Below are 26,895 nucleotides of genomic sequence, written 5' to 3'. Positions count from 1 at the left end.
TTTTAATGGAGGTAGAAAAGGTCTTTCTGTGAGGAAAGTAGACGGGTGGCAGTGTTAAAATCAGTTATTTATGCAGAAAATCTGAGAGAAAAAAAAATATTTTCTTACTTTAGCAAGAATCCCTCAAACACCATGGTAAGAAAAATACTGAACCTCCTCAGCACAGTAAACATGGGTAAACTGAGGCAGAAAAATACAAGCTGTTAAGTTTGGCAAGTCACATTTGGGGCGCTGCGTCTCGTGTCATGTTCTATGAAGTTCTCACTTGAGGCGCTGGGTCCCAAACAGTCCTGATATTTGATTCCCGACATACAACAGTGGCAGCGGGAACATCTGGAAAGACAGGGTATGTGTGAAATGCGATGACCAGTTCTTCATCTTTTGATTTTCAGCTTTATAAATCCCCACCTCACCTTGCGTGGAATACTCGAATCCAAATCTGGAAATGAGATAACTCCCAACATCTTCCCAATCCTCAGAACTACAACCGTAGCCAGCATCTGCAAAGGAAAGGGGGGCACGGCACATCAGACGGTGCTACCACATAAACAGAAAACAGCTTTAAAGAGATGCTTACTTGGCCAATTCCAACGCATGTTGATGACGGGAATCTGTAAAACAAGACGACACGACTCAGTCATATGAATGATGCTTTACCTGACATTCCATTACAGACGATATGAGGATGAGAAGCTTCATTTCCTGGAAGTTGTCCACTTTTTTGGAGGACTTTCTGGTTTTCATCTTGTTTATGCCCAACTCTGACCCTCACACATATTGAGATTCATAAGAGGTTTGATGTGTTACGCATTTGTAGTGGGGCAGAGGTTACGTCAAAGGTGCGTGTCCTGTGGTACCTAAAGTTTCACCTGGACCCATTTCTCTGACAGTTTTCAGATGTCCAGCTTCGTTTATCTGACACCCCTTCTTCTTCTTCTTCTTCTTCTTCTTATTGATAACGGTGTAAAATTGGTCAAACGTGCCCCACGAATCAGCAGCTAACTTAGACTTTGCACCTTTACCTGTAGTTTGTGAGGACGCTTTTGTTGACGACGACGATGACAAACGAGCTGACTCCGTAAAAGACCGCCGCTAACAGCTTCAGCAGCACCGCTGAGGTGTCCCCGGATGTTTGTCTTTCGGTTGTGGAGGATGTTCCCTCAGACGACAAGCTCTTTTGGCCGGGCTCACCCCGACGTTTGACGTGCGCCGCCATCAGAGGGGTCGACAAAGTTTGTTTTAAAAAAAAGGAACTCCAATAGGTCTTCCCGCGCATGCGTGACAGACTGTGCTCGGTAATCCCGTCGGCGAAGAAGGAAATGGAAAGGAGGGAAACATCCCAATGTTTAAGACTCTTTGAAAAATGTTTTAATTCAGCTATGTCTATCTTAATTGACCTAAATAAAAGCTGGTTTAACTTCTATGTGCAAGCATGACTTCCACAAAATAGCGTCTTAATTTTATGCTGTAGTAACACACCTAGCTACAACCAAAAAAGCTAACCACCTTCATAACCACTGAAATAACCAGGATTTGTTAAAGTGCCAGCCACACGGGCAAGAAAAATGACAGTAAACCCTTCTTTTTCGCCTCAGGTGTGTAGTATCAGGCTACTTGTTTTGCTGCTTTCCCCTAATCCTTGTAATCCCTACAAGTTTGACTTTTCAAACGACTTTCTTTCACTCCAGCCTAGACAGGCCCTGAATAAACCACAACCTCATGTTTGCAACATGGAAGGTTTTCTGTCATGAAGTAATTTCCAGAATTTATGTATGTTTGAGACCTAATATGTTTACTTTAAATGGTAAACAGACTGTAGTGAATAGGATTTATGAAGGGGTTATATATAAGATAATTACCTGTTTTGCAAGTATCTTTATGACTGTGTTGCGTTCTCATCCTTTTTGGTCCCTTAAAAGTATCTCTATAACATCTATAATATCCATTTGTTACAGTGTTGCTGCTCTCTTTGGCCTGATCTCTTTTTTAAAAAAAAGGCATTTTTAACAGTAATGAAATGTTTTACCCGGATAAATGAAGGGTATATACAACAGTCACTTTGCCAAAAACTGATTTCAGCTTCTACCTTGAGACAGGAGTGTTATTGCCAGCTCAAAATGACTCCATATTATCCATGACAGATATGTCTGACAGATTACAGGTTAACAAGTCATTTACAACAGTTTAAATTCCCATAAAAACAACACCCTGTTTCTTTCACTCTAGCCTAAATGAGGAACTGGCACTGAATAAACTACCGAAAACAGCACATCTGTGAATGCATTTAAAGGAGCCACTGACAGAGCAGACGTAACACCTCTAAAGCATTTTTATTAGAACAGGGATGTTTGCAGAGAAAGTTTTAATGTCATGTGGCTCAAACGGTCCTACGAGGAAAACTGCTCCAGCCTGTTGTATCAGCGCGTCGCCAGCAAGTCTTTGCAGAGCGCGACAAGTAAAGCTTTAAAAATTCACTCCATCAGGTCTTCGGTGTGACACCCCCACCCCACCCCAGCCTGCACCCACCCCAACCCACACACCTGCTTTTATTAAAAGAAAAAAAAAAACTAAAACTAAAATGCTTGCTGGAAAATGCTGAGACAGGCAGCTGAGAGCACCTTTAACTCACATTTTACATTCTGTAGCTTGTTCCACAATGACCGCTGACATTTCTTTCAGACAAATTATGCATTGATGCTTGTTCACAGATTAAAATAAAAAATAAGATTACAAAAAAATCCAAAAACAAAATAAAACATCAAATATGGTTTAAAGTAAAAGGGAAGAAAAACAATCTTCGGAGGAATTGGTGCTAATAAAACCAAGTGCTTTGAGATCTGAAAGACAGTACAGATACTCTAAAAGAGCGAGATATGTTCATGGTCTAGCTACGCTATCATTCTCACCTACATTTCAACAATCACTTCATAAAAGACATTAAGAACTACTTCAGCCGACAACTTGCACTCTCCTGTTTGAGAACGCCAAGTTCAGCAGAGAAAATGCTTCAATCCTAAGCAACTAGCTGTCAAAAATCACACGCACGCTCTCACGCTTTGCTGCAAACAACACACACTCACACAAACACACGCCCGCACGCATATTCTTAACAAAACAAAAAACAAAAACAATATTTGCTTAGTGGTCCTGAAATTACAAGTTGTATAGCCTGTATGACCTAAGAGGACCAGCCTAAAGATACATTGGGCCCCGGTACACCCTTGGAAAAAAGAAATATAAGTGGGTAGCACTTCTGGATCAGGGGATGTGAAACACTACTAACCACTGGTCCACCAAAAAAGAGGCAAACTATCAAAACAAAACAAAAAACAATAAGAGGCATCAACTTTCACTGCACGACAAGCAGAAAAATACCAAGCTTTAGTAGAAGTCACATTTAACCTGGTTACCCATCCTCAACTTGTGCCTCACAAAGGGATGGATAGTCAGGATCCAAGTAATTACACTTTAAATGCATGTTAAGCCGTACTTCAGACATCTAGTACAAGTACAAGGTTCTAATGTAGTGTAGTGCTACCACATCAGCGTGTATTACTGGGAGGGCCAAAAAATACACTCCAGTACAAAGCCTTTTCTAAAGATGACCCCATAATACTGAGCTGAAGTCGTTACAGGGAGAAGAGGAATACACACACTTCAATCTAATTGCAGAAATGCAGAAATTCAAGCAGCACAAAAAATATCAATGAAGTATGCGTAATCTCTGGGGGAAAAAAAGAAAAGAAAAAAAGTATGAAAACATCCCTGCTTTCATGTTCCTAAATACAAAACTTCAGTGTAACAAGAGGTCCTTTTCTGCCCTTTTTTTTGTCTTTTAGTCTCCTTTAAAACAGGTAAAATTTAAGTCCTTGGGTGATGTGAGTGGTATGGGATGACAGTCTTCTTGTGTCATTTATTTTTTTTCCTCTGTTTTTCTTATATACTTGAAGATGTGGTAAGCATGCAAGCCTCGTAGAGGAGGGGCCCGGAAGGGCTGATGGGTGGGCTGGTGGTGAAAGAGGGAGCCTTTTTAGGCCAGGGCCGGGAAGGCCTCAGGATCATCCACATTGGGGACTGACACTCCACTAGCCTGGTGGGAACAAGCACACAAGAACCAGGACAACGTTAGGACGGCTTGAAATGAAGCTGGTTTACATGCAGTTCCTCCACTGGCCACTTGAGGCTGGCTCCAAAAGTGAGTCAATCCCTATACTCGCATGTTAAAATGCAGAACTTCACTGAAGAAAAGCATTTGCAGCCTGCTACAAAAACAGTTTCATCTCTGTAACCAATAACCCCCATCATTACTCCTTCTATATCATACCCATTAAAGCTGTTAAAATACTCATAAATAATGCAGTTTTAGGGCCACTTTGAGTGACAGGCAGACGCCTACACAGGTGTCTGTGAAGTCACTGAACTGTATCACTGTGTGTCTGTAGGGCTCGGGCCTACAGTCACACCGTACTTTTGATTGTACGGTTAACAATCAAAAGTCCAAGGATGCTGATCTGGTGTGTGAATCTATCAAGTTTGTAAGTGTTAGCTGGAAAAACAACAGCGCGTATTATCTCTCAATCAAACTAAACAACAGCAAAAAGATCTCACCTCGCATAATGCAAAATTTTAGGTTTTAAAGAATGGAACGACCCAACCCAGAGACAAGTTGGGTGGAGTAGCTACATCGTTTAATCTACGAATTTTGGGCTGTGGGTTGGTGATAGCTGAGGCACATGGTGTATAAAAAGTCAGCAATGTCCTGCAGACTCAATAACCGTGTGACCTTCACAACATGCGTTTCTATGGATGAGCAGCTGACGTAGGTGTAAAGTGAAGGAGGCAGTGCTCCTATCAATGGAGTGTATGTAAATTGTCTTTATATGCGGTCAGCTGTAGTGCTGAATCCATCAGTCACCTCTGTAGCTCCCTTCAGTTACAGGGAGCTTGTTAGTATCTTAAAGCTTACTTTTGATTTTCGGGCTCAAACGTAAGTTTTTCACTTTACAAGAGGCTTTTGACACTTCTGCTGGGACTGTACCTGGATTTGTACATATTATAAACATGTATATTTATGATTTTGTCTGCAAAGAGGAAAATATTTGGAACTCCTCTAAGACATTTTATCCATAGCATAACATTTTTTTCAGCTTTTAACCAGTTTTGTTAATTAATTCAAGCATAATCCACATTTCTGCTCAAATAGTCAAAAACAAACAAGAAACAGTATAGATGTGTCAAAGAGGATAACACTGACTTATTGTCTTTACTAAGCTAGTAAATACATGGACATTAAATGAAGTTCTAACAACTATAGCGTATATTTAGATGTACACATACACACACTCAGTGATACAGACCGGGTGTAGCTTTGCCAAAAAATATCTTAGACTGACTAACATTCGCCTGAAACCCATTATTAATATGAATGTCAAATTTATTGACAATGAAAAAAAAGAAAAGAAAGGAAAAAGCAGGTGCTTTATTCAAATTTAGACACCAGTGTTTAGGACAATTCCCTGCTTGACTAACATGAGGTCAGTAACGGAGTTTTGCGTGGTGGAGCATGTGTTCAGTGCTCTGTTATTACAGGGTCTTAGTGATCCACAGCAGGTTTTTCCAACTCAGTGATTTTACAGCCGGTTCGGTCAGAGAGCCAACTCTTTTGTGCAGAACACTAAACCTTTGTTGTCGGCAGTGATGGCAGCTGGTTTTTTTGCCATTACCTTTTCGGAACGTCCTCCCCCGCGTGCCGTCCTGCTGCCTCCCCCGCCGCGGCCTCCCCTCCCACCACGTGCGCCCCCACGCCCGCGACCGGGGCGGCCAAGGTCTCCGAAGTTGATCTCCAGCTGAGATGTGATGTCGTTGGCTGGTTTGCGGAAATGGTGGTCACTGGACTCGTCAGCGGCGGCCTGCTGATAAAGAACCGTAGATGGCCATCACGCTAGATGTCAACTGTGCTCGGATCAGAAATGCAGCGTTCCATCAGTGAGCTCTGCTTCTTACCATGCCTTCAGCTTTAATGTCTTCTCAGTATTTTAAAAAGGTATCGCCACTGAGTCGCAGCTAACACTGAACATTTTCATGGGCTGAGTGAATGAAAAAACAAGTGTGAGTAATGCAGGTACCTTGTGGTAGAGATTGTGCGATTCTGCTTCTGTCTCTGCGGTGTCGATCAAAGCCCCAACAGGTCTCTGGAAATTGAACAAACCACAGTTATTTTTAGACAGCAGAGTGACCACCAACCAAACAGCCTGAGCATGTTTACCTGACACTAACCACGCACATCACAGCAAGCCTGTCACTATTGCCTATTTAAATGCAGTTACTTACAAGGATACATGCTGTCCACTTTAAACATGGTTAAGGAGAACAAACCTAAATAGCTGTGACCTGTCTCTCACTCACTCACACACACACACACACACACACACACACACACACACACACAGAGCTGTGTTTGCTTCGGATTACTCCTCACCCCCTACCCAACCCTGTGGCTTGTCACTGCAGGGCAACCTGCACGTGGCGAATAAAGCCTTGATTGATTGATTGACTTCAAAGTAAACAACTGGAATAATAATCACAATAAACTTAAAATCATCAGCGTGCAAGTCTAAGCTACTTGAGCCTGACTAGATCTGATGCAGAACAGTTAATTACTGAATGACTGTTCAGAATGTATTGATGTACAACTGTAGCCTCAACAGATGTACGACAGAAAATGTAACCAATCATGGTGGAAAGTAAGACAAATGACAGCCAGGATGATTGTGCATGACTCTGATGGAGAAAATAACCTGTTTTATGCAGGTGGCGTCAGAGCACCACGTAACCACACTTTGCACATGCATGTGGACATCAACCTGCATGTAATGAAGGCTGCACTTGCCAAGCTAATCTAATAATGTGTGTGCAACGCTACACATTTCAGAAAAGCAACTTTGAGACACATCCACACTAACTAGCTGAAGCTCCACACAAGACCTTCTTATAGCAGCCGTCCTTGGCTTTTCATGTTTCTCGTTTGTACAATCTCACCACATCTCATTGGCTTTACTGCTGGTGATGCACGGTGGTTAGTAACCTGCGTTGTTTAAAGACAGTTGGCAAGGAGCTTCTACCTGCATCACCGCCCAAGCTGACAGTACTAGGGTATTACATCCTATGAAGCACCAGTAAAAACCAAGGGAAAACAGTCTATATAATGGGGTTTGCAGACAAAAAAAAAGTCTCTTTACTTTGTAATAACTTAATGACTGTTTCAACATGCACATGCCCAAAAGCAATATGTTCCAGTTATTATATAAACTGATTAACAGTTTCCAATGGCTTTTAAATATATGCGCAAAAGTTTTTGACTTGTAAATTAGTCCCCAGGAACATCCCAAGTGTAGATGGCAAAGGTCTTTTTCAGGGAGCCAAAGGACTAAAACTTTAAAGGTCTAAGCTGCGGGCGAGAAAAGCTTTCAGCACACCACACTCACGTCTTCGCTCTTGGACTTGTGCAGCACGTATCCTTTCTTCCACTGGCTGTCGGCTCCCTCGTTGGGCTTGCGGATGTTGAACTCCACCTTGGTGCGCTCCTTGTCCTGCATGGCCTTCCACTCGTCCAGGGTCATCTCTTTGGGGCCTTCATTTTTTACCTCTTCGACCTCGTTCTCTCTGCAATGCCAGGAACACACAACACTGTAGGAACTCGCCAATCCTCTTACCTCTATACATGCCCTCTAATCCTGAGGCCAAAAGGTCAGAGGCAGCGTTTAACAAAATCGCCCTTGTTGCGTCACAACAGCAGTGCAAACGCTAACGGAAACGCAATGTGACAACTTATTAACTTTGCACACGGGGATCCTTTTCCATCCAAACATCCAACATCCATCCAACACAAGGACACAGGATTCTCACTTGTTCTCGGAGCCAGCAGGCGCGTTTTCCTCGCCCTCTGGGGTCGTCTCAGGGGGAGCGGTTTGTTCAGCCTCACTGGGAACAAAGATGCACAACCTCTGTATGAGTAATGGTAAGCGTCCTCTAGCTGAAACATTAACTGTCTGAGCCTCTTCATAAAGGAAACAGCGACACTCCAAGCTTAAAGCGAACAGGGAAACGTCCCAAGACATCCTTAAACTGCAGCATCCTGTGATATGACAAAACCAGAAGCACTTCAAAAGAGAGAGAGTGCACACAGTCTGTAACAATATCACATGCGCCTCATTATCCTGCTGACAGCGGCGCTCCGACAAACAGGCCATGTGTCTGTTTGGGGAAACTCACCTCACTTCGTCCTTCACGTTGCCCCAGTTGTGCGAGCCGCTTCCGCCGCGCTTCTCCTCGCTCTTCGGAGTGCTGCAGCGAAAACAGAAAGGGAAGACGGCCAACGGTGTATGAGTTCTCTTAAATTCTCTCGGACCACAGTGAGGGGCTCTTCTCATTAAGAGAAGTGCTGATTACAGCCTGAGACAACATAAAGAATCACTTTCTTGAGATGCTGTTCCCCCTGGACTCTCACAGAACCCATATAGTCAGGAGCTGCTGGGTCTAGGACTCTAGTAGAGCAGCTTTTCATGATTTACAGATCAAAATAATCTCTTTTTGTAATCTTATACAGGGCCTTGGTAAAGCCCTTCAGTTGATTATCCAATCAAAACTATATTTTAGCCCCTTCCCCCTTTAAACTAGCTTTCTTCTGATTGGCTGCCCCTCATAAACAGAAGGAGTGAACAGCAGTGTGCCTGACACAACCTATGTTTCTGACATCATACATAGCAAAGACTGGAAAAAATAAGCGCTTGTTTATTTATCTTTGAGCTCAGAGATTACCGGCGTGTATGCTGATCTCATTATTAGAAACTGTATGCATATTTAGTATAAACATCTATAGTTGTAACAGTATTTACATGACAAAATAGGAAAATAATATAAAGCATAATAGCTTTCATGCACTGGTAGGCGATTTCTACTCATGACTTCAGCTCAGCGCATACTTACGATTTGTCGTTGCTGCTGTGTCTGTCGTAGTCTCGTTTGCCACGGGAGTCAAAGCCGTCGCCTCGGCCCATGCCCCGCCCTCTTCCACCACGCCCGCCCCGGCCGCCACCACGCCCTCTCGGGGGCCTGTCTCCAGAAGGCCTGGTGCACAGAAACAGATACAATTTAAAACACGAGGATGAACGTGATGTTAAGAGAAACATGCACTCCATCAACAACAGTTGCAAGCTCTCAAACCCTGCACACGTCTTGTCAATGCGCCTACATCTGCACCAGCCATCCCTCTCATCATTGCTGCTCACTTTTCCACAGTAAACTCTCCAGCCCCCTCGGGTTTGTCCTCAGCAGGTTTCTCAAAGCGGCGCTCGCGGGGTGGTCTTCGGTCCGGCCTCTTGTCTCCAGGTCGCCCTTCACCCTGCACGCCCTGGTGCTGGGAACCAGACTGGCCCTGCTGGTCTGCTCTTCTTCCCACTCGCCTGATACCTGCAAATCAAAGGAGCACAAGCTGAATTTATGCTCAGCTGTGTTGTTTAGATTTTAGACCGTGTGTGTGTGTGTGTGTGTGTGTGTGTGTGTGGGAAAATGCTAAACAAAACGAGAAAACAACAAATGCATCACCTGATGTGTGGTCTCCCGTCATCTCCTTTCAGCAGTACACACTATGAGAACTTAATGTAACTGCACTGAAGATGGCTCTATTTACTTGCTTTGGATGAATTCAATTAAGACCAATACACTAATAAGATTAGTTGGGGATAATAACAAGAGCAGCGCTCTGTCTAGTCTTCCCAGCACAGGTGATGCCTTTTCCTTTCTCCCTACATTTGCTTTGCAAAGTCAGAAGCTGCTAATAGAGCTGTATCCTCCACACAGAAACCCAACACTGCACCTTCCTGTCAAACGCTAGCAGAAACCATTTCTGCAACACAGGCTCGCCAGTCTGCACCTCGCTGCTGGCTTTAACCCGCTCTGGTTCGGTACGTGTTCAAGTCCAGCTACGTTCCGTCTGCGAGGCTTTATTTTTAGTCTGTCCTCTAATAACAGCAGCACAGGGTCCATATTGACCTCACGCTGTGTCTCGCTCAGCCGAGTCGAGCTAACGTGGCTAACGGGAGCTGCACATGACAGTTGCTACGAAAAGCAAAAATAAACATGCATCGCTCATTAGCGAGAGAAGCAGGTGCATTGTTTCCCTTCCTTTCTTTTTCATTACCTTCTTTCTTCAGGGGGACTGGCGCCTGGGTCTCCTCCTTTTTGTCCAGCAGAGGGTTCTTTCTGTCCTTCTGTGACTCCTTCTTCGGCTGCTTAGCGGCTTGAGCCGCGGTCTTGGTGGAAGCAGCGGCGGCCCCCTCCTTCTTCTTGTTTTCGGCAGCCTTCAGGATCTCGAAAGGGTCGGACTCATCGTCCAATAACTGGTCGAACCGGTTGGTCACGACACAGCCGAAGCCTTCTTGCAGTTGTCCGGGCATGATGGCGCCCCTTCAACGGGATTCACCTCCGATTCTACGAGGCTTGATGCGACCAGTTCGCTGGATGCTGCCACAAGATGGCTGGGAAAGCTGCCCCTTCTCTTCCGGTGCGAGCATCATCCGGGACATCGTGCAGCGCACACCAATGTGTGCACGCGTCGGCTGCAATGTTTTTATTTACATTACGTAACGCTACGCTCATGTCCTCCGCGAGTAATCCGCATTTCTGAGAAGGTGTCACATGCATAGAAGTTACAGGTACTGATGAAAGTAACTTTATAACTGCAGACTTCATGCAGAATAAACACAAGGCCTAAACTGTGCCCACTTATACCTGGATACATCTGTATGTGCAGCTACACCTCATCCTGATGCTTCTGACAGGCACATCATCAGATTAAGTCGGATTTGCCAGTTTATAAATAATAATAATAAAAGGGTGGTGTGGGTAGGGCCAACAGGGACATGCTGAGTAACATATTCAGCAGAATCAGCTCTTTAGGTTCACCGAGAAAGCTGTCACACGGGTTGAACAAAAATATCGAGGAAATATCTCCAGGTATTAAATGCTGGCCCAGTTTTTTTTGTTGTTGTTGTTTTTTAAAGTGTGCTGAGGTTTGTCCTGGAGCGTCTCAAATGGACAGGAAGTTGACTGTGTTCACTTGGATTTAGGTTTTCAATTTTTGTATTTTATCCTTCTGCAGTCTCAAAGTGAAGCTGTCCAGATGAAGAGTCGGCTTTCTGCCATTTCATTTTTGTAATAACAAGAGAAAACTGGTACAGTGTGCCACTGGATTTACACTTACAGTCTGCAGATTCTCCTTTAAACATTTAATAGGTTTGATAAAATATCGTTTTAGAGGGACATTTCTGCATAACTGTAAAGCTGGGCTTTGTCTCTGAAATGTGTCCGGAGTTCAAGGCATGATAATGTGAAAAAATTTACTTTTAATTTGCTTACTACACTACTTCCACTACTTTCCTGTAATTTACAAGAAGAGCTTGAAACCAAAAGGAGACATGCATCGCACGTGGTCAGCGCAGCTTTACTTAAGGCAAAACTTCAGAGGGATATACGATGAAGGATAAAAAATAAAGTCGCCAAAATATATCGATACTTGAACCAATTCACCACTCTGCATTGTGTCTGACAAATATGACAGTGTACAGAAGTGCACCTATGTGACGAAGTAATAACTTTTATTCAAGGCGTGCTATTATTAGCAAATGAAATTCTATTTCAATTGACATCCATCATTTCTTTATATTTTACTTGGAAAATTAAATGAATTTATTTAATCACAGGAATGGTTGACTCAAGGTTCTTTATATTTTAAGACCCAACAACAATACAGAGAAAACCCCAATAATCAGACCACCACCTATGAGCAAGCACTTGGCGACAGTGGGAAGGAAAAACTCAATTTTAACAGGAAGAACCAGGCAGCCATCAGCTTTAACCAGTTGGGGAGAATAGGTACAGCAATTCATTGAAACGTGCAAACACACATGTAAATAAGAGGCAAAATGAGCTGAAAGTTAATATTTGGAATGACCCCATTATATAGTAGCACATAGTAGTGGTGTGGCATTTAATATGTCACACCGCTTTTTGAATGTGTAATGTATTTAATATGTAACTTTTTACCTATATGCACTGTTAGGCACTGTTGTATTCTTCAGGTCATTTAAAAGTCTATTCATCACCAAAACTGGCACAGAAGATTTAGTTATTTGAACATTTTTTTAGATTTTGGACTCCAGTACTTTATAAAATTTACACATATACATTTTTTACAAATAAAAATGGAAACAAAAAAAGAGAAAAATCATTGGATAATGGACAGGACTAAACATCCTTTCCTACTAGTCGCCTAACAAAGAAAAAATATACTTGGTTGTATTTTGTATATTCCCTCAGAAAATGTTGGATTGACTTTTTGTTTTTAGTTTAGTAAATGCAAGAGTCGATATCTGAGGCGACTGAAAGATAACAAAATCTAACAGTGGGGTGTGATGCTGTGGATATATGGTAATTAAATAAATAAGCAAAAAAAATGCTGATACTGGTCTAAAGCAGCTGATTTATTTACTTGCACACTTATTCGTCCTATTGCAAACTATAAGTTTTTCCATTTATTTACTTGACAATCCTTCCATAATTTATTATTTGTATGGAAACAATCTCCAGATCACACAGAGCTGATGGTTAGTCAGTGGCCTCAGGGCATTAACAAAGACCTAATTAACTTTGTGGGGCAGGAAACATGATGCAGCTATCAGGTGAAAACACAGCAGGGTCCAATTTACAACAGGAAAGCGCTTTCTTGTTACTGATCTCACGTGAACTTGTTGACCCTCAATGAACTTCCACTGTTTGTTTGAAAACAGTGATTCTTGTGAATCTGAGTTCAGAAACCGTGACAGGCTCAGCTCATGAAACATAAAATCTCTTCATTATTTTAACAAAGTTTCAAGAAATGCAAAGTGTGTTTCTATTATTAACATGTTGAAATATGAAACAATGTGAGTAATGTGAGGAGGTTTGTAGAGAGCTCAAAGTAGCTTATCAAAAAGGCCCTTCCTGCCCACACAGTTATTTAAATTAGACCTCTCAGTGTGATGTGCTTCAAGTTCACGGTATGATTGGAAAGCCTTTAGAGCAGTGTTGACAGAGGACTGAGGGAATATCGGTGGACTTTAAAAAAAGAAAGGAACAGTTGCATTTCCTTCATAACTGATTTGTTTAATTACATAAAAACATCCAAGCTAAGCTTTGTCTAACCTGGTGGAGAGGTGCAGCTTGATCAAAGAAAGAAGCCATTAGCTGTTGAGACAGAGCTTTCTTTAACATTTTGACTCAGGGAAAATCTTCCCATGGGGTCCCCTCAGAAGTAGTCAGAGTTAACATAATCACTTATATAAACCAAAGCTTTGACCTTGGCTGAGGTAGAACAAGCGTGATCATTTCACCCTCTGTTCAGTGGTCCACCTGGGAAGGATGGGATGAATAAGGGCAGTGACACTGGTTCAGATTTCACAGGATCCATTTCAAGAGAGCAAAACCTTCCGGTACAAAAGAATCACTTTTACTCTATCTCATTGAGATACCGCTGATGAGCTTCATTGTCAGCATTTCTCTCACACAGTTTCCTTCTGACCCCTTTCTCAAGTTCAAGAAGTTTTGAAAAGAGGACGTCAGCCGTTTCACCATCAATATCCATCTGAGACGTGAACACAAAGCAGAGAAAACCTGAATTAAGTTAAGTATAAAAGCAACACATCACACAAATACCATCTGCTACTCTAAAAAAAACGCTCTGTAACACAGGCCTGAGCACTTTCTCTGTGGAATACAGGGCTCTCGTTACTCACCTGTCGCGGCTCGGTGTAGTTTGTCCCAAGCCCTGATGTTAAACTGTGATACTTTGCTCTGGGATCCAGAGATTCTGGCTTTTGCAGAAACAGCCAGTGCTGTGAGCAGAAACACCAGGCCATGAATCTGGGTTCACAGAGCCTTTACAGTGCAAATATTCAAATGATTGTAATAATTTTCAAATGGAAATACCAGTGCCTCTGCTCCATTGTACGGTGTAAGGGTGAAAGTGTTGGTGAAGATCCTAATCTGTTTTGCACAATTAGAAAATACATGAACGTGAGTCTTTTCATACGTAACTGTGGTCACGTTAAAAGATAAAAATAAAATAAGTTACCACTTACCAACCACATGATGGGCATGATTAGAGTCCAGAAGGAGGAGGGGAGGATACCATAGGTCAAATTAGTCATCACCAGTCCTGGGCAGACTACTGAGGAGAACAGACCCTGTCACAAGACAGAGAGAATTTATAAATCACAGTGACCTCGTAAGAGTTTCACAAAGCTTGCAGTGAGAGTTACTGCACTGACATCAGAGTACGTGACAGACAAACCTGGCCGTTCATGCGCCTGTTAAGAGCCACGCTGAGCATGTCTGAAGCGTATTTGGAGGAGCTGTAGGGCTCCGTCCCTTTTCTGTGCTGAATGTCATCAATGCTGAAGGCAGACCGGCGGGCATTACTCGAAGAGGTCCACACTACCCTGGACGTATGACCTGTCTGACACAGCAGAGGCTCCAGCTCCCGGATCTGGAAAACCAGGAGAGAATTATATCAGGTCCAAGGTGGAAGTGCACAGAAGGAGTGATGTAGGAGGGGTGCATGAATCACTGATTTAAGCAGGCCAGCATAAGAATATATGGATCAGCCTGAGGCAGGCATTAATAATTCACTGTGTTAGCCAAATCAAATATTCATTTTATAAAATTTTGTAAGAGAATAAAAAGCAAAAGATATTTTATCTTTAAAATTATTATTTTATTTTTAGCAATCTATGATGGATGCTTCACTACTACATGGTGATCCTACAATCTTAATGACACATTTATTATGCTAATTAAATAATAATTTATAATAATTCAAACATCAGGAACAAAACTTGCAAGAAAGAACAAGTTCAAAACATTAAAAACTACATCACACTTATTGGCCACTTTATTAGAGACACCCGCTCAACTGCATGTTTGCCCAAATATCAAATTAACCAATCCCATAGAATCACCTCAATGCATTACAAATTTGGTCAAAACAACCTGCTGAAGACAGATATTCAAAGCTTTAATAGGTGCCTTTTGGTTTGGAGAGACAAAAACTGGGTTAAACAAACATATTGTTTACATTGCTGCACTAAGCAATGCAACTAAGAGCAACACAAACAGCAACAAAGTTTGTAGCTGACTTTCTGTGTCAAACACATCCGCATATTAAAGTCAGTATCCTGAAGTTTATTTATGCTACTGTAGGTTAAAAGACATATGTATGTATGTGTATGTGTATGTGTGTGTGTTTGTGGTGTACCAGGACAAAATGACCAAACAGGTTAGTGGCAAAAACTTCCTGTAGGCCATCTGAGTTGAGGCGGTCTTGTTGAGTCAAGAGACCCTCTGCTGTTGCAAACATGTTGATGACATTTCTGCAGTGGGGAAGGTACACTCTTATAGAGCAGCAAAGACAGCTTGAATGTATCCAATATCAAACAAAACAAAACAAAGACATCATAAACTGGCTTTAGAAATGTACCTGGAAAATAAACCCTTAAAAAAAGCTCTGATGTCCACTTGTGGATTGGGCATAATTCCAGCATTTAGATAGAGAAAGTCAATTCTGTTGTATCTGGAAACACACGAATGTGTATTAAAGGTTAAGCTATCAGTTCCTTATTTGTAGTTCATATCACAAAGAGAACAATCACCAGTGTGATGACGTCAGCACGCAGCATCAAACATCTCTCACCTGGACTTGACCACCTTAGCAGCGTTGAGCACCGACTCCACAGAGCCCACGTCGAGCTGTAGTAAGTCCACATGGGCACCGGCGTGAGAGGTGAGGAGGGCGCTGCGGGCGGCCTCTGCCCGCTGCATGTTCCTGCAGGCCAGACACAGCCGGAGCTGTGTGTCCTCAGTGAGAAGCCTTTCACACAAAGCCAAGCCGATGCCGCTGCAGACAGATGGCAGACAAACACAGCCGTGCACTCGTATTAACAAACTTTCCCTGAACAACTGAGAGATTACCTCACAGATGAAGTAAAGCAAACTGTAAACATAGTCTGGAGTCACGTTATTGGAGATGAAAAAGGATTTTCAAGTGACGTGAAGCTTCCATTTTCATGTACTGTTAATTATGGTCTTTGTTTCCGAAGTGATATTTAGTGGATAAGTTAACTAGTGTGTAGAACGTGAGGGGAAAAAAGGAACATATACAAGTGTCCTGTTTCGTCTCTTTTATAGCTGTATGTTAAGTAAAGGGTTGCAGGAAGCAGTTATTATATCTCGACATAAAGCTGTAAACCTGGAGAAACAGCTAGTCTCACAGGGAAGCAGACTTATTTCCACTAGTAATCTATTCTTGAGCTTTAGACTCTAATGCTGAATGATGTTATCCTAAAGGTTTCCCTTTATAAATACAGTCTAGCAATTGCATAAGAATACTTTAGACATCAATGAGTGAAACAAAGGAGGCTAGCAAGTGCTGAGTGTATGGGAAAGACCTTTACAAGACTGCTGGAGACATCTGAAGGTGACGACCAGGTTATGAAAGCTTGGGATGGTGTCAAAGTTTGTGAAAGGAGTTTGATGCGAGTCGATAAGTCTGTGAAGGTCACTTCTGTCTGGTGATGGTGATACTGAGGTGTGTGGTTGAGGATATACTGACCTTTCTGTCAGTAAGAGCTGAGTTTTTGCTGATGTTAGCTGCTGTTAGACTCTGTTAGCTGTTGTTAGCTGGCGTTAGTGTTGGACTTAGTAAGTAGTAAGTAAAATTTATTTATATAGCGCTTTTCACAGATAAAAAAAATCACAAAGTGCTTTACAACACAGAAAATGGAAATATAAAACAATATAACAGTAATTAAAACAGCAAATAAAACAATGTAATATAATAAAACTATAAAAACAGCATTAGAGGAAATTAATCAAATGTTTTTCTAAATAAAAATGTCTTCAGCTGTTTTTTAAAAGAGTCAATGGAGTCCGTGCAGCGTAGAGACAGTGGAAGAGAATTCCACAGATGTGGTGCCACCGTCTGAAAGGCCCGATCACCACGAGTTTTAAAACGAGTGCGTGGTACCACCAGCAGTCTCTGATCTAATGACCTTAAAGCTCGAGAAGATGAATGTGGTTTCAGCAGGTCAGACAAATATTGAGGAGCTTGACCATGTAGGGCCCTAAAGGTTAGAACTAAAATTTTAAAATGAAACCTAAAACTTACAGGCAACCAGTGAAGGGAGGCTCAAACTGGAGTAATATGATACTTGGTAATAATCTATCATATCAAGTGAGAATGTAATCAAACTGGTTATCGGGGGAAAGTTTTGTTTTTTGGGCCCTTGAGGCCAACATTAGCTGCTCCGGGGACAGGATAGTCTCATGTCTGATCGGCTGATAATAAGAAACTGTGACAATATCGGGAATAAATGAGCATGTTTACACATGTTTCCGTGTTTAAGAGCCCTGACTTCAGTTCGGGAGATGAGGCTTCAGGTGAGGATGATGTTTTTGTCAGATGCTGGTCGCCTTGTTTGTTTCCTGCATGTCTCTGCTTCTTTGGTTAGGAAGACCCCTTTGCAGACGATAAAACATATGTATCATCCCTTATATCTTGAGTTTGAAGGTACAGACACAAATTGAAATTTCCCTTCACGGCATGCAAACTCCTACGAGACCGCTTCATAGTGGTCAGCCACTGTATTCAATATGACATTCCAAGTTCATGAGAACGCATCAATTTGCCGAAAGATGCAAAAGATGAATCAATGCATATTCATGAGTACGACATTCTTTTTTTGTTTTAACTTGTGACACACATACATTACATTTGAATATATGTGCTAGTGAAACATTATTACAGAGTAAGAAAGACAGCTTATGAAAGATTTAGAGGCCTTTAATCTCTCGCTGTATGAACCCACAGTATGTCTTTTACTAAGACGCACTGATACAGTTCATAGGTGGTACTTTGTAGTGTAACTAACTATTGCAATAACCTCCATTACCGAAAACAGGTTATACTTGAACAAGTCCAACATGTTTTTTGAAACTCATTGTTTAAAATGAAGAGTAGAAGTCCCGAACAGCATCTTCTAGCTAACAGCACCCGGTGTCCGTATGAACCGTTATAAAACAGTTTTAGCGGGCTTACCTGTTGGCACCCGTTACGATGACGACTTTTTCCATGCCTGAGCGGAATGAGCAGCGGCTGTAGAGGAAGCAGACACCGGGGGCAAATTTTCAAACCTGCTGTATTCACCGGGGACGCTCAGCCCCTCGTCCGATGCCGTTGAAAACAGTCAGCCTATTGCTTAGGCAGCTGCGTGGTGTGATTGGATGTCAACAAACAGCTGGCCAATCAGATTTCACTACAGAGAGCGAGGTGGTCCAAAACGATTAAAGAGCGCAACGGTTGAAAGTAGAGCTGTGTTAGCAACCCCAGCAGGCTAAAAAGTATCAAACTTATCGTATATTAAAAACCAAAGATACAAACGAAGGATAATAATAGCATTTCTTCTTTATTTACAGGTATCCTTGGTCCAACAGGCGTTAAAACGTTGTTCTTTGCTATTTCCCCCACTATGTACAATAAATTCATTTCTGAAAAAGGACATAAACATGTTTATAAAAAATCTACATCAGCTTCTGCATACGAAAGCACAATCTCATCAGGAAAACGTTTTCCCTCATGACAAAATTCAAATATAAAAGACAAAAACACAAAACAGTGCTCACATAATAAATGTGCAATAGGATTAGATATATGATGGAAAAGAAAAGGGAGGGGGGATATTATTGCATAAATAGACAGCATAACAAATCATAAGAAAATAATAAATACACAGAGGTCTGAATGCACTGTACGAATAGAACTATCTGCATTATATCTACAATAGGAGGCTATATTTAAGTGTAGTCTGTACCTTCACATATCTCTCCATTTAGAGCATAATTTTTGAGAAGCAGGCATTGACAAAAAAGTGAATATTTTATGGGTCTGACTCCAAATAAATGAATCTAAACCAAAGGAAGCAACCGAGACCCTGCACAGCACAGTGGAACGATACATCTCCTCTGCTACGCCAGGCTCTCTAACAGCTGAGAGTGTATCTCCTGAAAGCTCGGCCGCTGCTTGGCGTTTCTCCTCCAGCAGCTTAGCATGAGATCCTTGTAAATTCTGTCAGGACAACAGGGAGGCTTCGGCAGGTACACCTGGTAGGATGAAGCACAATACTCTCAATACAGTATTATGAGTATTATAAGTGTTACAAGACACATCTACATACATATCTGAGAACTATTACATCCTAAAATCCTCCACAGTGGCACTCAGGAGGACTGTCAGGTACAGTGGTGTGAAGCTCACCTGTTTGCCCTGTTCCCTGAAGAACTCTCCTGTGTTTTCAATGACCTGCTCGTCAGAGAGCTGGGAGTACGGCTGCTCCTTACACAGAGTGAGAATTTCCCACAGAGTCACCCCGAAGGCCCACACGTCACTAGCCATAGTGAACTTACCCTGAGGAAAAAAAAGATCATAGACAGATTGGTATAAATTTAAAGCTTAAAAATTCTAAATTAAAATGTATAAAATATTTAAAATTGATCTGCTGTCACCTCTGTATAGAACTTATACTAACCTTTTAAATATATGTGGATTAGCAATAATCGTAGAACAATAAAAAACCCAATAAAACTGTAGTGGAATGTCAGATTTCCCTTAGTCTATAAATAACGGATAAATGGAGGCGATAATGTCCCAAATCCATAGATTACTCACTAGTAGGATGCTCTCCCATGACATCCAGCGAATGGGCAGTACAGCTCGGCCCTGGATCCGGTAGTAGCCCCCTCTATAAAGGTTCCGACTCATGCCGAAATCAGCGATCTTTATGGTGTATTTCTTACCCACCAGGCAGTTGCGGGTTGCCAGATCACGGTGGACAAAGTTAAGAGAGGACAAATACTTCATACCAGATGCAATCTGCACTGCCATGCCAATCAGCGTGGTGTAACTAAGAGAGAGAAAATACATAGTGTGAGCTAAGTGGCTCTTTGTGTCATTTCCCTGATGATCATTTCAATTACATGTGAATTACACCTACCTGACCATGGTCTTCCCCTCCGTCTCCTCTTGTTCGATCTCATCTTCATCAGCGGCCTTTAGTCTGAGATTGCAGAGGAACTGGTTTAGGTCACCATTTTCCATGTACTCAGTGATCATGCACAGAGGATCTGTGTCCACACACACTGCCAGCAGACGGACGATGTTGGGGTCCCTCAGACGAGACATGATTCGGATCTCTTTCAGGAAGTCATTCCTGCAGAACGACAGGGTCACGTAATCTACAACTTGACTGGCAACTGAATGAAAAGCCGTACCAGTACATCTCTGTAAAAGTTTCTTTTACCTTGCGTTCTTGTTGGCATCTTCCCGCAGTGTTTTAACAGCAACAAGCAGCGGGGACTCATTGTTTCCCTCTATGGACAAATCCTCACCCAAAAAGTCCTGCATGCCCTCTGCCTCGCACAAGTGGACCTGTTTAGAGGAGCACTTTGTCAGTTCATCATCCACTTGGCATCCCTCGAAACCATCTGTTTAATACCACTAAGTGTTTCCTATTTGTCAGCATGTAGTGATTTCATAGTCTGCTGCTTTTACCAGGCAGCAAGCGCTGTCATTGCATTTTATAAATGATAGCTATAAAGTTACAATAGCATAATGGCGGTGAAGAGAAAATTAGTTTAAAGCCCTTAAAGCATCTCCAGCAAACATTAGAGCTACTGGGCATACTTCTCCAAACTGGCCCTCTCCCAGTTTCTCCTTGAAGGTGAGCTTCTGTCTGGGGAACTCCCTCATGGATGAATCTGTGCCAGCAAAGAAATTCATGTTGACAGCTGTGATGGAGTAGATGCTGTTGTCCGAAGACTCCTGCAGACTGATGATATCTGCCTCAGCGTAGTGGGGGGCACCATCGGAGCCTCCGGCTGCAAAGGCTCTGCAGGGGGTACTCGATTCTTATTTGGAAAAGAAAAGACGGAGGATGGGACGTGTCGCTGTAGCTGACCTCCAAAGATGTTCACTTATTTCCTTTAGACAGCTTACCGAGTCGTTCAGTGGACTGAGAAAACTCGGGCAGTTTCCGGATGAGACGTGAGGGCTCCTGGTAGTCGGCACAGAGGGGGAAGATTCTTTCATAGGTGGAGTTGGAGGTCGAGCCACTCTCACTGGAGAGAGACGAGTGGTGGAAGGAGAAGGCCCGTGTCTGGATGGCGAGACGAGCCGTGAGCTCGTCATCCAGCATGCGACGAGATGCCTGAAGATGCAAGAGAGAAGCAGTTGGGTATCTGCGGTGTTTTTACAACGTGAAAGTCTTGAGAGGTTTTGCAGGACATCAGTGTTGTCATGTGATGATATAAGAAGAAACTGACATGGAGGGAAAGGAAAGCTCTGGTGCTTTTGATAATGACGTCTTTTTTTCATACAATATCTGAAGCCAAAAAAAAAACCAAAAACAAAAAAACCCCAAAGAAACCCAAAAGAACGTGGCAGTAAAAATGCTGATTTGAGTATAGATCACCTTATCGCCTTCTTGAGTCTACTTCTTGTTTACCTTTGTTCTATATTTTTAAAATTTGGGAACAAATTTAAGTTTGCCAACTAATTATGAATGATGTTTTTGTGCATCCAGGGTTCAGTGCACACGTCACACCATATGATCAGTTGTGGATGTTGAATCATTACTGTAACTTCAAATAACTAAAATTGATTAAATGATTTTAAAATAAATTTTTTTCTCACCTTCTCCAGCATCTTTTGCCAGACCTGTCGCCACAGGATAATGACAATGATGGCCAATAGGATGGCTATAATGGCCACCAAACAGCCAATCAGGATCCTTGTATTGCTGTCATCCACTTTATGTGTAGGATCATCCCCTAACAAACCACATTAGAGTTGGATGTTGACATGAATTTAATGTAATTCATTACAGATCAAATTCTAAAATAATTACATTTTTTTCAAACATAATGCTTTTGTTTCATTATATTTTATAAGAAACCGGCCATTTATTCTAACAATAATCAGTAATTCTTGCTATTATCAGCAGGGGGCAGTGTTGAGCCAGGAGAAATTTAGGTCATGCAACCTTTTAAAGCATTAGAAGTCCAACCACATCTAAAATAAGGTGCATTACACGATCAAGGAAATATAAAAACAGATTTTTACATGAAATCAAAATCAAACAGTAACAACACATTTATGTCTTCTTCTATCTCATATTTTACCCTATAATCAAAAATGAAAACAGTGACTTAAATAAGAAAATATCAGAAGAGGTTTGGCTGCTCACCTGGTAATATTTTTGTCGGGTGTCCATGCTTGCGAGGAGCCATTGATGTATTGTACACTGCTGAGCCTGTAATTGAAAGAAATAAAGGTGGTGGGACACGGCACATGCTCCCTTTAGATTATTGAATTAAAGTCTCTAAAGCAAAGGCTACACCTGATCTTTGCTTTTCTTTTTCTTTTTTCTTTTTACCTGACTGGAAGGCCACCTCACTGAACAGCATCCAAAGGTCACTGAAGTGGAAGCGGCATTTAATGGTGCTGGCTGTGCGGTCCCCGAGGGGCACCGTGATAAAACGAGCGCTTTGGCTCACACGATCAACAGCAGGCCTGAAGGTCACCGGGTCTGCCTCCCACTCTGATCCTGACCGAAAGTAACAAGTAACCTGCCTGAACATCCTCACCCCTCGGCTAAACATGTTGTTGCAGTGAACCTGCGAAGGTGAGATGTGCAAGTATAAGAAAAGCATGATTAAAGTACTTAAATAGTCTGTTATTATTCTGCAGCCCTTTCCGACCTGGCAGTTCTCTCTGTCTCTCTCTTTTTTTTTTACTTAAAAGTGCTCAAAATAGTCAGAGCCCGACTGAGATGATGGTGCAGGAGAAGGTGTAGCCATGACTAATCTGTCTAGCTGTGCAGTAGCAGAAATATCATTCATCTTACATCTCTGATCTCTTGCCACGGCACTTATCCACGAAGATCAGGCTAATTATACAGAGAATGTAATTTTTTTTCTTCCTCCAGCAAGGCTGTCCTGTTCTTTTTTTAATGCCGCAATAAATTTTACAGCAGCTGTAGAAGGTGGGTGCTTGCCCAGCATAGTGCAGAATAGCTCAATTCAGCAAAGTGTTAGCTCTACAATTTCATGCCACTCGCTTAAAATACCCCCTGCGCTGACTTCTTACCTTCATGGACGAGAAGTTTCGCACATGGTCGAACTCAAAGATCATCTCCACGTAACCTCTGGGGAAGCTCCTGTTGTTCCACCCTACATAGTCATAGCCAGGCCAAAAGTTGTAGCTGTGGCTGTGGAGAAAGTCGTCCAGACCCCAGGTGCCATCGGTCAGCTGGCCGAGCCCTTTCGTCAGCCTTGAGGAATGATTTATGGTTGAGCTGAAGACAGTAATAGGGTTTTTTTAAGGTTTGCACATATGCACATTTTTAAAATGCACAAATGTTGTTTTAGTTCAAAGAAAGTTTGTTAAACTCAGACCTTTCAGCTGATGCTCCATCGTACACAGAGTCATTGAAGAAGACATCCAGGCCTCTGTAGATCATTTGGTGTCCATCTGGAATGCTGTAGGACATCAGGCCATCTAAAGCAGGCAGGTCAAAGAGAACACGCAGCTGATTCAGTGTTTGCTCACATCATTTTACTATATAAAGTGTGATGTAAAATATATCGTTTGGTTGAAGTTTCATGTTCCACTCTGAGTGTCATGACTAACCGAGCCATTCACAGCCGTAGAGCTCCACTCTCATACACACGATCATGGAGTGGTCGGTCACGGGCATAAAGCGGACAAAACGGGCAATGATGGGAGGCTCCAGGTCCTTCAGGACCACGTCATATGCATTACTGTTGCCTTCGATGATCTGGCAGAGGTGAGGAAAGATGTCTCATTTCCCACAAATACTCAAGTTGTTCGTGTTTCCCCATTTATAATAGTAAACAAGCACCTTTTACAATGCTTTTGAAACATGTTGCTAGCATTCAGTTAGAAGTGAACATTTGAAATATTAAAAACAAATGCTCATATATAGTATTTGATCTGTTAACATTTGATAAAAGATAAGATTTAAATGATTTTCAAATATACACAGTAGCTCAATTTTTCACTATCATGGACAATGTTAAACAAATTAAGATGATAAATAGCAGATTAGTATTACGTGTACACCTTATTTGAATCAGAAAAACACATCTTTACGTCTTTACACGCTCACCTGCCTTCCCTTTCTGTCATGCCAGCCCACCCAGCTGCTGCCGTCACGGCTGTACTTGATCCTGTATCGCTGGGCAAACTCATTACCCATGCCGTCGGCGTGCCGACCTTGGGTGCCCACGAGCGTGATGAAGTGCAGCGAGCGCAGGTCCACCTGGAGATACTCTTTGAGGCCGTCCGGCTCTGACATGATGTCAGGACACCAAGCCCCGTCACCGTCTCCGTTGTCAAAGTCAAGTCTGACGGTGAGCAGGAAAATAAATGGAAGAGTCGGTACAGGAAAGCGAGGTCACAGAGTTCAGGTACACAAACACAGGGTAGAGAAGAAAAGACATAAAGCGAGGAAAAATGTTACAAGATACGAACAGAGGAAAAAGCAGTGAGGAATAATGAAATTATATCCTATGTACCTGATTTTTCCTGTCTGAAAGAAATCATGTTTGCACACTTCCTGTTATTCCATGTTACCACTGAACACATTGTTAAAAGGCTCTAATTAGTTCACTAGTACATGATAGATAGACTAATCAGCCATAATTACTTTGTAGGGATTGTGATGCATTAGGCAGCAAATGAAGACTCAGTTGAAACTCATATTTTGGAAGCAGGAAAAGGGATCTAGGTGATATTGGATTGTAGCTTTGCCAGAACAAATACTCATACGCAGTGTTTCCGTATGCTTTGGTTTGGCAGCTGGTGAACCTGCAACAGAGCCTTGGATCCCCAGGGTTATACTTTAGGATCAAAGGCTGGTGTCAGTAATAGCAATAGAGCTACTGCAGTGCTGGCAACGATTGAACTACGTCGCAGACCATAAGCCACAGATCAGCCAGAGTACCCATGTAGACCCTACAACAGACAGTGAGTGCCAGAATCGGGCCATGAAGCAACCTGGAAAGAGAACTCATCTAATGAATGATGTTTTATTTTACATCACGCGGAAAGCCACGTGCATGCGTGTGTGTTGTTTACCAAGGGAAGAGATGGAAGCAGGGTACACTATGGGGACGGAGCCAGCCAGTGAAGCCAGCAAAGTTTTGCCATGAAACCTTGGGCCCCTGCGTTGATCTGGATGTTGCTTTCACACGTGAGATGCACGCTCATTCACTGCAGTGGCATTCGCTCATTTCCAAACAACATTGGAAAAAAAAAATACTCAGCAGGGATTTGAAGAACATGGCGAAGAGTGTGGACTTCAAATCCCCTTGATCTCATTTCAAATAGATGTGATGAAGAATCAAATCTCAATGGAGACTTGATTTAAACCACTTAAAGAATCTGCTGCGAATAGACTGGAGCCTGATCCCACAGCACACCTCACACCAGGTCAGTACTACTACTACTGCTAATAATAGTGGTTGATTGCAGCATGCTACTTAAACATGCTTGCTGAAAGATGAAAGTATATTTTCTTAGGCTGAGTGAGATCATCTTATGAGAAAGAAAGTATTCTAAATATGTGCTATAACACTATTTACCCTTTACCCTCAACACAAGCCTGTTTGTGTCACTGCTCAGGAGCTTTGGAACGTTAAAAGATGAACTTCTATCATGAAATATATCAGCAATTCAACAAATACAAATCCATCTGGTGAATAACTTTAAATGTTTTGAGTAAAAGATAAACCAATTTAAAACAAAACTTGCTATGTTGGTTCAGACACAAAGTCTACGGTGCTTTTTTACTAAAAGAAAGCAGCAGTTAAGTTTAGGAAAGAAACTGAGTTTAGGGATTATCCCTGACAAACTATAATCTCTACATCTAATGAGAGGAAGGAAAGTGGAGTATAAGAGCACAAGCATGCCTTCCAAATCTTGCAGCGGTGGACTCAGACCAGTGGCTGGAAGCAGAGATGTCCTCATCCTGAATCTGCCCACCGGTCATACCAAGAGGATAGCGGCACATTTCTACAAGCACATGAAGCACAAATGCACATAAATGTCTGACGCGTTCTTTCATATGTGCGATATGGTTAAAGTCTTTCCACATATGAGGGTAATATAAGGTTACTTTTACATAAAATCAATTTTAAAGCATTTTCTGGACTTTGAGTAGTTGGCTGTAAGGTGGTCACAGCTCATCCCTTCCCCCTCTAGCCCTCTTCCTGCAGCCCTGCAAAGGCCTCTAAAGCCAAACAGAAGCGTCACTGTGTAGGTGCCAGTCTAAGCAAAATGAGAAGGGAGTGGTATTAGAGCTGCCCACTCTTCATTTTTCATCTTTTAAAATCATTTCTAGCATGAGAAACGCTTGAGTTTGAAAAGCCTGACTCCCTTTGTTCTTATGTTGTGCGTGTGGCGACGGGTTGACAAGGAGTGAAAAGAGATTACAGTCCTGCGTTGATACAAGTAAGACGCCATAACCGTAGAGTCAGTTGAGGGAGCAGAGTGTCATTGTTTACTTCCCACCATCTCGACTTATATTTGAGTTTTAGTTAGAGCTCGGATTTTTAGAGCGCGGGCAAACAAGCGAGCCTTTGACTGTGAAAATATTCTAGGGAGGAAAGTGAAATGAGTTCATATGTGTAAGGGAGTGTGTTAGTAGGTGTGTGTGTGTGTGTGTGTGT

At 42.2% G+C, this 26,895-nt stretch overlaps 4 protein-coding genes across 4 annotated transcripts in view; all 4 read right to left on the bottom strand.

The window, feature by feature from the left end:
- Positions 1 to 1,317, bottom strand: part of LOC102202598 (UDP-N-acetylglucosamine/UDP-glucose/GDP-mannose transporter-like) — a 4,047-nt gene extending 2,730 nt beyond the window's left edge. Inside the window, exons 1-6 of the mRNA XM_013913098.1 lie at positions 1,023 to 1,317; positions 578 to 611; positions 414 to 500; positions 266 to 333; positions 109 to 180; positions 4 to 26 (exon numbers count right to left, since the gene is read on the bottom strand). Coding sequence (XP_013768552.1) covers positions 4 to 26; positions 109 to 180; positions 266 to 333; positions 414 to 500; positions 578 to 611; positions 1,023 to 1,276 — 538 coding nt within the window. The 5' untranslated portion in view covers positions 1,277 to 1,317. The remainder of the gene's footprint in view (positions 1 to 3; positions 27 to 108; positions 181 to 265; positions 334 to 413; positions 501 to 577; positions 612 to 1,022) is intronic.
- Positions 1,318 to 2,311: 994 nt separating this feature from the next.
- serbp1b (SERPINE1 mRNA binding protein 1b) lies at positions 2,312 to 10,606 on the bottom strand. The gene is made up of 9 exons (XM_005741888.2): positions 10,199 to 10,606; positions 9,288 to 9,468; positions 8,986 to 9,126; positions 8,272 to 8,343; positions 7,906 to 7,980; positions 7,485 to 7,662; positions 6,126 to 6,191; positions 5,724 to 5,912; positions 2,312 to 4,090 (listed from the first exon to the last, which is right to left on the bottom strand). The coding sequence occupies exons 1-9, from the start codon at positions 10,452 to 10,454 to the stop codon at positions 4,031 to 4,033; spliced, it is 1,218 nt and encodes a 405-aa protein (XP_005741945.1). The 5' UTR covers positions 10,455 to 10,606; the 3' UTR covers positions 2,312 to 4,030.
- Positions 10,607 to 13,184: 2,578 nt separating this feature from the next.
- Positions 13,185 to 18,432, bottom strand: LOC102196187 (3-keto-steroid reductase-like). Its single transcript, XM_005741887.1, has 9 exons — positions 18,188 to 18,432; positions 15,785 to 15,988; positions 15,572 to 15,664; positions 15,350 to 15,464; positions 14,387 to 14,581; positions 14,175 to 14,279; positions 14,023 to 14,079; positions 13,830 to 13,928; positions 13,185 to 13,678 (listed from the first exon to the last, which is right to left on the bottom strand). Exons 1-9 carry the CDS (start codon positions 18,220 to 18,222, stop codon positions 13,544 to 13,546), a joined length of 1,038 nt encoding a protein of 345 aa, XP_005741944.1. The 5' UTR covers positions 18,223 to 18,432; the 3' UTR covers positions 13,185 to 13,543.
- A 116-nt stretch (positions 18,433 to 18,548) lies between these two features.
- The window catches only part of LOC102195897 (discoidin domain-containing receptor 2-like), a 9,856-nt gene continuing 1,509 nt past the window's right edge, over positions 18,549 to 26,895 (bottom strand). The window contains exons 3-17 of the mRNA XM_005741886.1: positions 26,137 to 26,239; positions 24,333 to 24,570; positions 23,834 to 23,981; positions 23,599 to 23,701; positions 23,291 to 23,498; positions 22,578 to 22,818; positions 22,389 to 22,454; positions 21,836 to 21,972; positions 21,140 to 21,350; positions 20,828 to 21,051; positions 20,445 to 20,572; positions 20,139 to 20,354; positions 19,814 to 20,048; positions 19,403 to 19,552; positions 18,549 to 19,248 (exon numbers count right to left, since the gene is read on the bottom strand). Of these exons, the coding sequence (XP_005741943.1) occupies positions 19,114 to 19,248; positions 19,403 to 19,552; positions 19,814 to 20,048; positions 20,139 to 20,354; positions 20,445 to 20,572; positions 20,828 to 21,051; positions 21,140 to 21,350; positions 21,836 to 21,972; positions 22,389 to 22,454; positions 22,578 to 22,818; positions 23,291 to 23,498; positions 23,599 to 23,701; positions 23,834 to 23,981; positions 24,333 to 24,570; positions 26,137 to 26,239 (2,543 nt within the window). The 3' untranslated portion in view covers positions 18,549 to 19,113. The remainder of the gene's footprint in view (positions 19,249 to 19,402; positions 19,553 to 19,813; positions 20,049 to 20,138; positions 20,355 to 20,444; positions 20,573 to 20,827; positions 21,052 to 21,139; positions 21,351 to 21,835; positions 21,973 to 22,388; positions 22,455 to 22,577; positions 22,819 to 23,290; positions 23,499 to 23,598; positions 23,702 to 23,833; positions 23,982 to 24,332; positions 24,571 to 26,136; positions 26,240 to 26,895) is intronic.

This window comes from Pundamilia nyererei, unplaced genomic scaffold, assembly GCF_000239375.1.
Source record: "Pundamilia nyererei isolate P.nyererei 1_Seehausen unplaced genomic scaffold, PunNye1.0 scaffold00115, whole genome shotgun sequence".
NCBI classification, from domain to species: domain Eukaryota; kingdom Metazoa; phylum Chordata; class Actinopteri; order Cichliformes; family Cichlidae; genus Pundamilia; species Pundamilia nyererei.
Note: the sequence above shows the minus strand (reverse complement) of the source record. Positions and strands in the feature narration are given on the sequence as shown.

What these genes read in the sequence shown, in the direction of transcription:
- serbp1b (XM_005741888.2), bottom strand. Translation starts at nt 10,454, where the DNA reads ATGCCCGGACAACTGCAAGAAGGCTTCGGCTGTGTCGTGACCAACCGG. An exon ending in CACAGCAGCAACGACAAATC is followed by an intron (nt 8,344 to 8,985) that starts GTAAGTATGCGC and finishes TTTTCGCTGCAG; the next exon opens with CACTCCGAAGAGCGAGGAGA. An exon ending in AACGTGAAGGACGAAGTGAG is followed by an intron (nt 7,981 to 8,271) that starts GTGAGTTTCCCC and finishes CTTTGTTCCCAG; the next exon opens with TGAGGCTGAACAAACCGCTC.
- LOC102196187 (XM_005741887.1), bottom strand. Translation starts at nt 18,222, where the DNA reads ATGGAAAAAGTCGTCATCGTAACGGGTGCCAACAG. An exon ending in ATCGTAACGGGTGCCAACAG is followed by an intron (nt 15,989 to 18,187) that starts GTAAGCCCGCTA and finishes ATCTGTCTGCAG; the next exon opens with CGGCATCGGCTTGGCTTTGT. An exon ending in TGTTTGGTCATTTTGTCCTG is followed by an intron (nt 14,582 to 15,349) that starts GTACACCACAAA and finishes CTGGTTTTCCAG; the next exon opens with ATCCGGGAGCTGGAGCCTCT.